The sequence below is a fragment of the Pinus tabuliformis genome, chromosome J (assembly GCF_031772625.1).
Source record: "Pinus tabuliformis cultivar Carrire ecotype Pingquan chromosome J, CPIR1, whole genome shotgun sequence".
In the NCBI taxonomy this organism is placed as follows: Eukaryota; Viridiplantae; Streptophyta; class Pinopsida; order Pinales; family Pinaceae; genus Pinus; species Pinus tabuliformis.
The window spans coordinates 30397061-30411041 of NC_142295.1; the positions used below are offsets into that span (position 1 = coordinate 30397061).

A 13981-nucleotide genomic window follows, 5' to 3' on the forward strand; every position below is an offset into this window, starting at 1 on the left:
TGATGGTGAATAGTTTGGAGAGAGTTTCATACATTCCTTGTGCAGTATCTATGTTGGATATGTAGGGGATTAGATTGTCCTTTACTCCATCCACAATTAGATTCATGGCCAAGATGTCAGTGTCCTTGTACTTTTCTTTTCTTGCATCATCTGTTGGTTTTTAAACTTTCCCTTGAACAAATTCTAATACTTTAAGTTTTTCAAGGATGAGATCCATCCTTTTCTTCCATCCTCTTTGGTAGTTCCTTCTAACTTATTCTCTGTCTTCATAGATTTTATAATGTTTTCCTTACTAGATAATAGGTCTTCCTCTTCTTATATTATCCTTCTCTCTAACCCTTTTCAATAGATCTTCAAGCTGCCTTTTTCTTTCCTCCTTCACCTTAGCTCTAAAACCATGTTAGAAATCCAGAAAGGAAGAAAGATTTTTTTGTCTTAACAATTACTTGTGATATATTTATGTTCTTATTTACTTTCTTTATATTCTTCTTCTCATCAAGCAATCATCAAAATAAAAAATGAAGACCAAGGACACCAGATATAGGCACTCAACCAGGGCTAAAACCCCTAAGATGGGGAAAACCCAGTCAAACTCTTCCACTAGTATATTCAAATCCAACTTGAGACAATCCAAGAAGACCTTCATCCTCCACCAAGTCATCCTCTCAAGATGATGAACCAAACACTAGAAGTCAACTTTTGTCAAATTGCTTCAACCCGGCTTCAAGTCATAATTTCGGTCCCCGACTACAAAATTTTGATCCTTGGCTATAGAATTTCGGCCCCCATCTTCAAAATTTTGGCCCTACTGCAACCCTACAACTTTGGCCCTCCTAGAGCTTCATATTTTTGAACGTGAGACACAAGAGAGAAAAAATAAGGTTCTTCTTTCTTCATTTAGGGTTTGTTCTTCTTCTAGGCTTCTTCTCTCCTCCTTCCTATTTTGCACTTCTTTTGTGCTCCTGCAACTGAGATCAAACTGTTTGGATGTGTGTTCCAAATGAAGTCACATTGTTGCCTTTATATAATGGATTCTGCCTCCCAAGTAGGCCGACTTGTCTAGGTTGAGGCCAAATTGGTGGAGGCGGCCTAAATAACTTAGGTTACATAAAAATAAATTTCTTTCTTGATAAACAAAGCCCAAGAAGGGTCTACTACATGATGACATGGACAAGGACTCTTGACATAAACCCTAGAAGCCTACAATGGAGGCTTTGACCTATTAATTATTGACCCAATCATGAAACCCATGCTTTAATAAGTCAATTTCTTTTACAATAAAATTTATTTTCTTTCTTTTGACAAATACATTACATTATGACTCAAATACAATTATGAAGACCGACACTAGTTACATTCTTCAACAAGAAACACATGAAACAAATTGTCTTGTCCTTAAAATTCAAGAATTGAAAATTAGGACACAACTAAGATAAAGACTCAAGGCCATATTTCTTTGTCAATTTTAAGAATTGCAAAAATGTGAAAAACAAAATACTAGTGATAATGTATATAGTTATTCTAGAAATACCTATGGAAAAGAAGTTTTTTATAAACATACAAATATAAGCATCATCCTAAGCTATAATTTATTTTACTCATTACATATCAAATTACAGAATTGAGTTTAGCACTCCCATCTTCCCAACAAAACATAATATATGGATGATGGTGTGAAGTTGTTAAAGTTGAATTCATTTTTATTTTTGAAAGGGTGGTAGCCCTCAAGAATCAAAACATCATTTTCACACAATATTTCATAAATAAATTTTGTTGGGTGGATGATTATTTTATGTATTATATGACACAAATGCATGTCTCTACTTCGCTTACCAAACAAACATAGATGATCATCCTAAGAAAATAACATTTTAAAATTTGTGTTATCCAAAAAGGATAAGGAAAGCACTCAGCTTAACAAAGTCGAACTTGAAATAGCTGATAGCTAAAGGCAATTCAGCGTAGGGGTCTCGGAAGAAGAAATAATGTGGTTAAGAAAAAGGCTATAAATATTTATAGTTCAGGTTCAAGCTCTGCCCTAGCTCATTTATATTGTTGCTTGTTTAATGTTTGCGGCGACAGAAGCCAAAAGAGGTAGTAGGAATAAAAGAGAGTTGCAAAAACTTAATCAACTAATTAAAGATATCTAAAACTCATGCCCCACATCAGGTGATAGGGGAGCCAAATAGCACTATCAGTTGAGGGGCCAAGGACATGAGAAAGTTAGAGGATGAAAAAGGTACCATGGCAAGGGTGGCAAGTTCTTTATGGCTATGTTGCACAAAACGCCTCCCTGGGTAGCATACTGGTACTAGAAATGTACGAAAACTTTGAAACTTCCCCAAAATGTCGTCGGCCACACCCTATGGCATTTTGCAATTTTGAAATGTTGTACAGTGCAGCTCATGATGCTTTGGGACCGTTTCGGCAAAAAACTATGGTGTTTTTACGAGTTAAGTGGTTGTTTTAGGCCTGCTCAAGCAGCTAAGAAGGGCGTGGGTCCCTTATATGGCCCAAAAATGCTTAATTAAACATTTTCGTAAAGTTTATTTCACTCTTGAACTAATTTCAGAAAATAAAATAAAAAAAAGACTTAGAGCTCTCTCTTCTTGCTCTCTGGATGGCAGTTGATTCCAAACCAGGGTTGCAGGAATCGCCCCCCCCCCCGGAGGATCCAAACCCGGAACCGCGGATCGGAGCGAACCGTCCCGGAATCCAAGTCGGAAGCGCGGTTCCGATTTTAAGGTTGCGCGGATCCTATTTAAAAAGGCGATTCCTGCCTTTTGGGTTGCGGCCACCCCGGAACCGCGGATCGGAGGGCGGTTCGGGCACGGGGTGGCGCCACGCTTCCGGCCCGGAACCGCACGCCACCCGCACGCCACCCAGGCGATTCCGCAAGCAACCCCGCGGCCTCCTTTTTTTTAATTTATTTTTTTTAAATTTGTTTTAATATGTGACTTAACTAGCATGAGGGGGTGGGTTAGGTTAGTTTAGGGTGAGTCTAGGGTGACTTTAGAAAAGAATAAAGCCCCCATTCTCTTCTCATTTTCTCACTTTGAGTTTATGAGAGTTGGAGAAGAGAAGAGAGGAGAGGAGAAGAGAAGAGAGGAAAGGAGAGGAGAAGAGAGGAGAGCTTGGAGGAGTGAAGGAGGAGGAGCTAGGAGAAGGAGGAGGAGCTAGGAGAAGGAGGAGGAGCTTGGAGCAAGAGCTTGGAGGACTTCATCTACAAGAGCTAAAGAGGTAAGTTCAAACCCCAAACTCCCTTGTTTTTTTGAAAAAAAAATTGTATTTTTCTCCTCCCTCTCCTACTCTTTCCCATTGTTTCTACTTGCTCCTTTATTTACAGGTTGTCCACCACCTATATCCATATTCCAAGATGGTGTTCTTTTGGCTTCTATGTATCATTCCACTCTTGGTTTTAATGATGGCAAGGGTGAGGAATAGAGGGGAAGAGGAAGGGGATGAACTTGGTCCTAATAGTAGTGACCCAATGTATGATGAGGAGGAAGGGTTTGAAGAGGAAGGGGATGAACTTGAAGAGGACACTGAAGCACAAGATGGGAAAGGTACATCAAATCCCTTGTGGAACTATGTGACCAAACTTGAAGGGGGAAAGGGTGGTGGATCTTACAAATGGATGTGCCCTCATGATTGTCATGGAGGAAAACCATATACGGGTTCATATACCCGTCTGAGGAGGCATTTTTGTGGGGTGCTAGAGAGTGATGAAAAAAAGGGTTCTGTGGGGGTAGCCATTTGCCCAAAAATTTCAAGTGAACAAAGACAAAAATACATCAAAATAGAGATGGCTGCACAACAAAAAAACAAGAAACAAAAAACTCATTCAGAATCAAGTGCAACCTCTAAATTTGGTAGTTGCCCATCTCCTTATGGTACTTCTGCAACCTCTGGAGGTAGAAAAACAATAGGGGATTTCCTTAATGTTACTGGGAGGGATGATGTGGATGGAAAGGTAGTCCGTTTTCTTTGTGCTTGCGGTGTACCATTCAATGTGCTTCGCTCTCCCTATTGGCATGACATGGTAAAGGCCATCAATGAAGCCCCAAAAGGATACAAGGCCCCCAACTATGAGAAAGCTAGAACAGTGTTATTAGAAAGAGAAAAAGCTAAGGTTCAAAGAGCTGTGACACGTTTTACACATGAGTGGGTGGATTATGGGGTATCCATTGTATCAGATGGGTGGACAAATATTAGAAACCAACATTTGATAAATGTTCTTGGTGTTTCTTCTAAGGGTGCAGTATTTATTGCATGTCATGACTCCTCCTCCATCAGTGCAACTGCACAAAACATTGCAGATCTCCTATTGAAATCAATCAAAGATGTTGGTCCGAATAATGTGGTTCAAGTGATCACAGATAATGCAGCAAATTGTAAGGCAGCAGGAAAAATTATTGAGCGTACTCATCCACACATCTTTTGGTCTGGGTGCCTGGTTCACACATTGAACCTTTTGATGCATGATATTGTGAAACACAAAGAATGTGGGTGGATTGCTGAGGTTTACAGGAAAGGGAAGCAGCTCATTAAATTCATCACAGGGCATACAAGGGTAAACTACTTCTATGGCACTTACTCCAAGTTGCAATTGCTTAAAATTGCAAAGACAAGATTTGCTAGTTATTACCTCACCTTTAGGCGGCTAGTGAAGGTGAGACAAGCTTTAACTAATCTGGTGTGTGCTGAAACATGGGATGAAATTAACCAGTGTACAGATGGTGCTACTGCTAATGTAGTCAAGGACACTGTTCTTGACACTTACTTTTGGTCACAGGTTAAATATGTTTTGCAATTCACCAAACCAATTTATTACATGATCAAGTTTGCAGATTCAGATCGACCAGTAATTGGGGAGGTGTATGAGCAAATGGATAGCATGTTGGGGCAGATTAAAGACATTGTTGAGCCTAGAGATACCACCTTGTACAATTATATTCGTGAAGAGGTGGAAAAGCGATGGGATATGCTAAATGTTCCATTGCATGCATTAGCATATGTTTTGACACCTAGGTACTATCATCCATCATGGCTTTCAAAACCAGCACCTGGGGGGGGAAGCAGGAAAAAACCACACCAAGATAAAGAGGTTCACGAAAAATATATGGCTGCATTGAGTAGATTAATCCCTGATAATGAGGAGGCTGCATTGGTACGGAGACAGGTGAGCAACTATACGCTCAACACTGGTCCATTTGGGAGCATGCATTCAATTGAAGATCGAGAGCATTTTTCTGCTCTTGAGTGGTGGAACATGCATGGAGGGCCTACTCCACTTCTACAGAGTTTGGCATTGCGGGTGCTATCACAGGTGGTAAACACTTCTTCTGCAGAGAGGTGTTGGAGCTCTTATTCTTTCATCCACAGTGTTAAAAGGAACAGGTTGAGTTTAGATCGGGCAGAGAGCTTGGTTTATGTTCATTACAACTTGCGATTGTTGTCCCATTACTGTGAAGATGCAAAGTCTAATAAAGACTTGTTGACTTGGGACAAGCATCCAGAGGAGCCCAATTTGGAGGATGGAGTGTTGCAACTAGAGCAATTAGAGGATGCTCTTATCCAGGTATGTCCATTGTGGTATGAATTTTCCAATTTTCCCTTATAAAGCATTTCTCTAATTCATGTTTTTAATTTTTTTGTTAACTAGTGTTTTTTTTTTTTTGCATGAATTTTTTGAGCGATTCTAGGATGATGATGACCGTGTTGATATGCCACCACCCCCACCCCCATCTGGTCCTAGGTTCCATGGTTCAACACCAACAGCAGGGGGTTCTTCTTCATCAGTTCCAGTGCCACGACTTACACAGGGACCATCTTCTTCATTGCCACCACGTGGAGGCACGCCATCACGTTCTATTCGTGGTGGAAGGAGGAGAGATTAGTAGATATATTCACAATCTACTTCTTTTTGTCATAGTCTATAGATTACTCATTAGACTTGTAGACTTGTGAATTTGAATTTTGAACCTTTTTGGCTTGGCGGTGACCAAGTGACATATTTTGTAAACATTATTATTTGAATTTTGGACATGACAAATGTTGACAGTTGCTCACTTGCTAGATAAATCATAATATGCTCTATGTTTTATGTTTTATAATATGCTTAAATGTTTTATGTTTTATAATATGCTTAAAAATTTGATGTATGTTTGTAATAGCTAGAATATAGATGATTGTTGTACATACTAGTAACTACAATGGAATCATGGATGCCATATCTATCTTGATTTATGCAAAAATATGCATGTTTTCATGTCTTCTACAATTAATTTGGTATTTGGGATGTTTGTTTTGAGTATAAATGCAAAAAAATATATAAAAATATATATATATATAGCAGACGCTTCCGCGGACGCTTCGCTCCCTAGATTTTTGGAAAATGACGCTTCCGCGCTTCGCGCTTCCGCTTCGCGCTTCCGCTTCGCTCCCGCTTCGTGCAACATTGTTCCAAACCCAAATGAGGTTGGTCTCACCATGAGAGACTAGGGAGGGTTTGTTGCACTTGAGAAACCCTCAACGTTGAAGCAAAGGAGGCCACTTTGAGTGGTTGAAGACCACTATGTGGTGCCCCCATCTGGATCTTGGGAAAGAGGCAATGAGGCGGATTTGAGGGCCGACCCTCAGATCATGGACTTGGCATGCTTCTACACCACCTTGGACATGCCATTTAGGGCCACTTTTCATTGGATGATGTCAGCGCTAGAGAGCTTACAGCTCACAACTGTGGGCTAATTAGGGCATATTTGTTTAAAGTTAGTGGGTTGGCTTGTAACCCAAATACATTGTGGCATCAAACTTGTTTTAGGGGTGTTATTAGGCTAATTAGTAGTCATCCTCCTCATATAAATAGAGGAGAGGATCATTGTATCTCATCATCATCACTTGTGACATAATTTCGGCCTCTTAGAGATTTCGACCTCTTGGATTCTTGTGGAGATGTGACTTTATGGAGTATTTTGCTATTTGGAGCTATTTCTTGGCATTGGAGATGTTACTTTGGATCAATAAAGAATTGATCATGCATTTCATCTTATAAGTAAGCCTTGTATTTGAGAAATCTTTGTTCTTGTGTCTAATGTATGGAATGAATTGTTATCTAAGGTTTTTCTATTGTGCCATTTATTATTGAAGATCAATTGTATAGAATCTAGATAATGACATTGTATGCATTACTCATGTATGAAATGTGAATGGCAATCCCCTTGGTGTATCTTTGGAATAGCTCTCCCAAGTGACCTTGATCCCTCACAAAGGTAATAGCTAGGGTTTTGAGCTAGGGCTTCAAAATTCCCTTTCTCCTTACCGAAATTTAGCCAATCTTTCACCTCCATAAACTCCATCATCCTAAGGACTAGGCATTGGCCTTGTCATTTTGGTGATCACTCACAAATTTAACCCTAACTCAATTTCGCTCTCTTTTTTTGAATTTTGGCCCTCTTAAGGTAAAGTCGCTAACTAGAGGTAGGGTGTGAGTTTTGCGAGTTGACCTAGAGCGGGAATTTGGTCTTGTGGAAGGACTCAAAATTAGGAGTCTTGATTGCCTCAAAAACAACTCCCTTTAGTGGCCAATGTATCCATTTTAAGGTTGATTTCTCTTTCCCTAGGTAGATTTTGCCATAAGAAACCCTCGCTTGCTCTAGGCTTCAACTTGGGGACTTACTGAAGGTTTTTTAGTCTATTTGATAGCTATTATTCATTGTTCGGAAACCTTTTCTTGGCCTCTTGATTCTAGGCTAATCCATTTGGCTTACTATCTCTCAAGCCCTAAGTCAATTGTGCCCCAAATAGGCTTTATTAGAGGATGTGAGCTGCCTTTCCTAGCTTATTGAGCCATGTCCTTAAGAAGAGTTATCCTTTATAAGCCTCTCTTGTCACCATGATTCTTGAACTTAGCATATCTCTCATAGGTGACCTATCTAAAGGGAAGCCTCCCAAAGGTGAAAGACCACAAAAAGCAAGGGGTAGTGGTTGTGGTGACAGTGGATCACACCTCATTGTTGTCCCTTAGTCTAGTTTTTGCCTTGTAGGTTATCCCTTACAAGGCCTGCTAGATTTTGAGGCAACGCAGACATAGCTCAATGTAAATTTATAAAGCAAAGTAAGAAGGGGAGAATGACACACCATATAGCAACACAAGCCATTGAGAAAGGTATTTTCTCAACCTAGGAGTGTGTTACTCAAGTGTGTTGATTCCAATGAAGGTGTAGGGGTGCACCATAGAGGATCCATATCACCCAAGTAGATATATTATAGATTAATCAGCAAGATCAGATCCAGCGTATGTTGTAACTGTAAATTTCTCAGTTGGACCATTATCCCAAGGCAAGAGCCCATGTAGGTTCTAATTAAGATTTAATAAAGCACTGATTTGATTGGGTGGAATTTGTATGTGTCATATGTGATTGAAATTGGTTGTATTTAACTTTCCCTGAATAATTGTTTAAATACATAGTTGCAATTTTATTTAGTAAATCTATGATAAATCTACTAGGAACTAATGGTCAGACGCTAGGTTTAGGATCTAAACATGATATCAGAGCAAAAACTTTGAGAATTTGATCTCAAGGTGCAAGGTTGGTATAGAGATCATCGGGGCTAGGTTCGGTCGCAACCATACAAGCAACCAGGTTTATTTTTGCAAGCATAGTGACATACAGATCAAATCTATACATTGCAAAAGGGGGTAAGGGAAAAAAAAATTGGGTGAAGATTAAAAAAGAACAATTAAAAAAAGCATGTTTGGGTGGGCTACGAAGTGATCTACAAAACCAACCACTAACTACGGATCTATGGTTTCCATCCACAGTTGTCAGACTAGCATCAGAATGCAATGGCAGAGCTTTGAACCAATAGGTCATTGTGACATTGGAAAAGCCGCAAACAAAGGTCGCAAGACATGAGGCCAAAGTGCCAAGGTTGTTGTGGACTGAAGGCATAGGCAACAGCCAAGACTATAGTCGGGGTCAACCCAACTAGACGCAAAAGATAGTCAACAGGGTGTCCAGCAAGGAGCTGCTGACCCAGTCGAGGGAGGCAGTTGCCACTAAATTCAAGGTTCGGAAGTGATCACCAGTAACTAGACAGGGTCGCATGGGGGAACAACAGTAGAGTCGTAGATAAAGGCAAACAAACAGTTACTACAAAGGGATTCGAGCTGCGAGGCAAAGAGCCAGAAGAGGAAAACATGTTACAAGGTGGTAGGATTTCGTCGAATAGTGAGACAAGGCCGCCTATAGATGCAAATAGTTTGAACCCCTGTCGAGCCAACTAACAATGAATATGGTTGAACGATTGAATGGAAGTTGCCACAACCACCAACATTCAAAGCCAGCACATTCCGACACAGGCAAAGACAATTTGGGGTCTACAGCAAAGGTCAAAACGAAAGTGCAAATGAAGGGTGTTATCGGGGGACACATGAGAGGTAGTCGATACAAGTGAACAGTGGGATAGGGTTGCGTAGCAACGCACACAAGAGGCACACTCGAGTAAGAGGGAGTTGTATGGAGGTAGAATTAGTGCATCTAGCATGATTAGCGGAGCCCAGCCCCTAGAGGGAGAGAGGGAGATCATATCAATAAGGGGTGTGATAACAAATTAATTGACAAATGCCTAAAGGACCAAGAAGAACCTTTCAGTTAAGTTTTTGATTTGGAGATGACCGCAATCGATTTCAGGTTTGAGGATAGGTTGGACGGTGCCTATAACATTATTCCCTAGAAGGCAAGGGTTTCACTGATTCTCATGGAGAATGGCATGTGGGAGTTTGCTAACACCAAACTCACCCCGCTTATAGATGTTACATATTTGGCCATCCACTGTCAAAAAAACATGAAATCCAGAAGGATTATCTTAGATGCAGTGAAGGATCATGTGATTCCTCCCCTATTCGAGAAGAATACAACAAGGGAGATGTGGGAGGATCTAACAAAGTTATACCAGAGTGATAATACCAACAAGAAGATGGTGTTGAGCGAAAAGCTCAAGAAGATGGTGTTGAGCGAAAAGCTCAAAAACACCAAGATGACCAAATTAGATACAGTGATTTCTTATCTCACCAGGACCATACATGTTCGAGATGAATTAGACGCAATTGGAAAGGTCGTGACAGATGGAGAGACAGTAAGGATGACCCTAAATGACTTAACCAAGCCATGGACTTCTTTCATCAAGGGAATGGTGGCACGAGAGAAACTTCTTGATTGGGATAGACTGTGGGATGATTTCATGCAGGAGGAGATTCAAGAAGAATCTCTATCAAGAGGAAATCATAAGAGGGATGATGAGAAACTTTCTCATGCCAATCCAGCAATGAAGAGCAAAGGAAAAGGGTTGAGCAGCAAGAGTGAGAAGTCAACCTCACAACCAAAGAAGAAGAAGACTTGACTAAGGTCAAGTGCTTTGCCTGTCATAAGACAAAACATATGCTTCATAGTGTCCACAGAGGAAGAAGGGCAAAAAGGAAATGCAATCAATTGTAGTTGCATCAATAGAAGTTCGAGTGGAAGAGTTTTACTAGAAGTTTCAAAACTAAATTTTTACTTGTTTCCTACCTTTCCCCATGCACCTTACTAGTCGGTGTATGGCTACTAAATAGTGGAGCCACACCATAGTACTAAAAACCGGAACTGGTGACCGGATCGGTCCACCTAAGAAACTGGGTTTCAAACCGAAACCAGTCAAACCGAGACTGGTCAGATCTCAATGAACCGGTTTTAAAAAAATGAAATAATTAATTTTTAATTAAAAAAATACTTTTAAGATTTAAAACCATGATTCCAAACCAATAGAGACAAAATATGCAAAGTTTGTTCATCTATATACCATGTAAAGGTGAAAATATCAAAATGGCACCGAGTGCAATACATATCATTGACAAAATACATAAGCAATGAGGCTCTAAACGACTTATAAAGTCCAAAAGCAATGCTGCAAGCTATGGGGCCATTGGCCTACTACAAGACTACAAGTCTAGACTCTATAGGTACATATCACTATATCAGTGGTCAACATGATCATTCCTCATCATGATCAAACTCATCACCACTACTAGACACAGGATCATCAACAGCAGCTATAGAAATATCATTTCAATCAAACTTTGAGGATGCCTTAGACTCATCTACAACCTCAATAATAGCACCGATAACAATAGAAGTGGACCTAATGGAAGCACGAGTTTGTAGATCTGCATGACTAGTGCCTTCCGTTAGTTGTTTGCCTTTGCTTGATGCAGCTACTAATTCTGGTTATGATGGCGCTACCACATCTGAAATGGGATCAACCCCCTAACACCATGTCAATATCAAACTCAGTATCTTCAGCCTCCTCCACCCATTCTGATGTTGGATCAATATTGTCTAACACAATGGGATCTAGATCAGGGCTTGTTAGGTCCCTATAATACTAGTGATTCCCCCATTACTATTGTCACTGTATTCCTTATTATTATTGTTGTGGCCCTATTGTCCCCATATTGTTATTATTGTGCCCTATAGAATCCCTCTATTGTTATTTTTGTGCCTTTATATTATTATTGTTAGGTCGGCTTGGTTATATTGTGACCCCTTAGACTCCTATATATAGAAAGGAGGTTTTGTCATTTGAATCATCTAAGAATTGTTCATTTGTGTAATGTAAAGGAGGTTGCCCCCTCAAAGAGGCTTATTTCTAAGGCATTGATCTATCTTTTCTATCCTTTTGTGAGTTGGTTTCATAACATTTGGTATCAGAGATTTGGATTCTAGGGTTTCGCTGCTCCAAACAGGTCATCGTGGCATTTTCGCTATAACATTTTTCTGCGACGTTTCAGAAGCTAAAAAAAACCCATTTGAGCCGAAATCATTCTGAACTGAGTCTGAATTTTAGAGCTTGTCTCGCTATATTTGCGGAGATATGATCTGAGGAAGTTAGGGTTTTTGCAGACTCTCGAATTACATTCCAAACAGGTGACTTGGGGAAAATCGTCATAACTTTTGTTTTGAGCATCAGATTGAAATTTCGTAAGAAGTTTCAGAAAGAGGACGGCCTGTAGTTTTCTATGTATCAGTTTCAGGTACTAAGGTCGAAACAGTGACACGTGGCACGTCATACAAGTTCGCTCTACTGAACTAGTCTATAATCAAGTCACCGTGGGAGATTTGGCATAACTCTTCCTTGGAGAATCCAATCTTGATCAGAATTGTGGGGTTAGAAAGAGGACTCAAAGGGCTACCGCAAGACGCAATTTCAGATATTCAAGATCCGCAGTTACAGAAATACAACAGATTCAATATTGAGATCTTACAACGTGAAAAAAAAGGTGTGTAGTTTTTTTTAATTTTGCATAAGATTGGTTTGAAAAATTAGTTTGAAGGAATTCAAAGGGAATAGTGAAGAATTGTTAGCATTAATTAATGCTCCAAAGAAAGAAAATGGAAACACCTAGTAAGCAACCTGAAAGCTCTAGCATGACTTGTGAAGAAGAGGAAGAAATGCAGCATGATATATCAAAATTACAAGACCAAGTACAACAAATTTCACTCTCACTAAAGGTAAATGAAGCCAAGATGAATGGCTTGGAAGTTAAGATGAATGGCGTGGAAGCTAAAATGAATGGCATGGACACTAAGATGGAAGCTAAGATGAATGGCATGGACGATAAGATGGAAGAATTGAAGATAAATTTGAATAAGTTGCTACAAGAAATGGTCACTAATGATGAAAGGGTAGTAAAGGAAACTCGTGATGAGAACAAAATAAATGTTAATCATGATTTCATAGACTTTAATGTTGGATTGAAGACCCACCATGTTCCAAAAATTGATATGAGGAAGTTTGATGGCAAGGATCCCAGAATATGGATACTACAGATGGAGCAATTTTTTGATCTCCATAATGTGCAAAACTCACAAAAGGTACATATTGCAACTTTATATTTTGAACCAAATCAGTTTGTATGGTATCGATGGATTTGCTCTCGTAAACAAATTGTCACTTGGGCAATTTTTATGGAAGAAATGATAGCACATTATGAGGATACAAAAAGCAACACCTTTTTTAGCCAATTGATAAATCTCAAACAAAAAATTTCAATGATGGAGCACATTGAGGACTTCCAAAAATTGAACATAAGGGTAAAAGATATTCTAGAGGAGCATAAGATTGATGTGTTCATAGGGACTTTAAAGGATAATATCCAACATGAGGTTCGCCTTTGGGAACCTGATTCATTGGAGAAGGCATTCAAGTTAGCAAGAAAAATGGAAAGCAAAATTATGGCAACCAGGAAGCCTACCACTCACAACTATAAAGATGGAAGTGTTGTTACCCCTAGCCTTCCACAAACTACAAGGTTGACACCACAACAATTGGAAGAAAAAAGAGCAAAAGGGCTTTGTTACAGTTGTGATAGCAAATACACTAAAGGTCATAAGTGTGCTGAGAAGAAATTATTCTACATAGATTGTGAAAAGGAAGAAGAAAAGGAACAAGAAATGTCAAAAGAAGAGGATATATTCCAAGAACAAACCCTAGATAAAGAAGAAATGAATCCGGCCATATCTTGTAATGCATTGGCTGGAATTACCACTCCTCAAACTATCAAGATAGAAGGACATATCAAGAAGAAAAAGGTAATAGTGTTGATTGATTTGGGAAGTACCCATAATTTTATTCATTGTAAGATAGCAAAGGAATTGAATTGCTTCCTATATCCAGCACCAGAGTGTCAAGTGATGGTTGCAAGTGGAGGAACCATAAATTGCTCTAGAAAGTGCCATAATATCAAGCTATCCATGGGAGAATATGTATTGAATAGCCCAATGCTTTCCATTCCAATGGGTGGTGCTAATGTTGTACTAGGAGTCCAATGGCTACAATCCTTGGGTACAATAGCTTTTAATTTTCAAGAACTTTTCATGAAATTTTTTGCAAAAGGAAACGAAGTTGAATTAAGGGGTATTGCAGGAAAACCGAGAAAGAT

At 39.5% G+C, this 13981-nt stretch overlaps 2 protein-coding genes across 2 annotated transcripts in view; one reads left to right on the forward strand and one right to left on the reverse strand.

Annotated features, from left to right (window-relative positions):
• VPS11 (vacuolar protein sorting 11) overlaps nt 1–13981 on the reverse strand; it is an 87209-nt gene that overhangs the window by 14142 nt on the left and 59086 nt on the right. The gene's annotated exons all lie outside the window — the stretch shown is intronic.
• LOC149225279 (uncharacterized) lies at nt 3143–6008 on the forward strand. Its single transcript, XM_089375056.1, has 2 exons — nt 3143–5581; nt 5706–6008. The coding sequence occupies exons 1-2, from the start codon at nt 3377–3379 to the stop codon at nt 5898–5900; spliced, it is 2400 nt and encodes a 799-aa protein (XP_089231182.1). The 5' UTR covers nt 3143–3376; the 3' UTR covers nt 5901–6008.

Excerpts from the sequence above, each read along its gene's own strand:
- LOC149225279 (XM_089375056.1), top strand. The coding sequence starts at position 3,377 with ATGGTGTTCTTTTGGCTTCTATGTATCATTCCACTCTTGGTTTTAATG. Across the intron at positions 5,582-5,705 it reads TAGAGGATGCTCTTATCCAG|GATGATGATGACCGTGTTGA; the intron begins GTATGTCCATTG and ends GAGCGATTCTAG.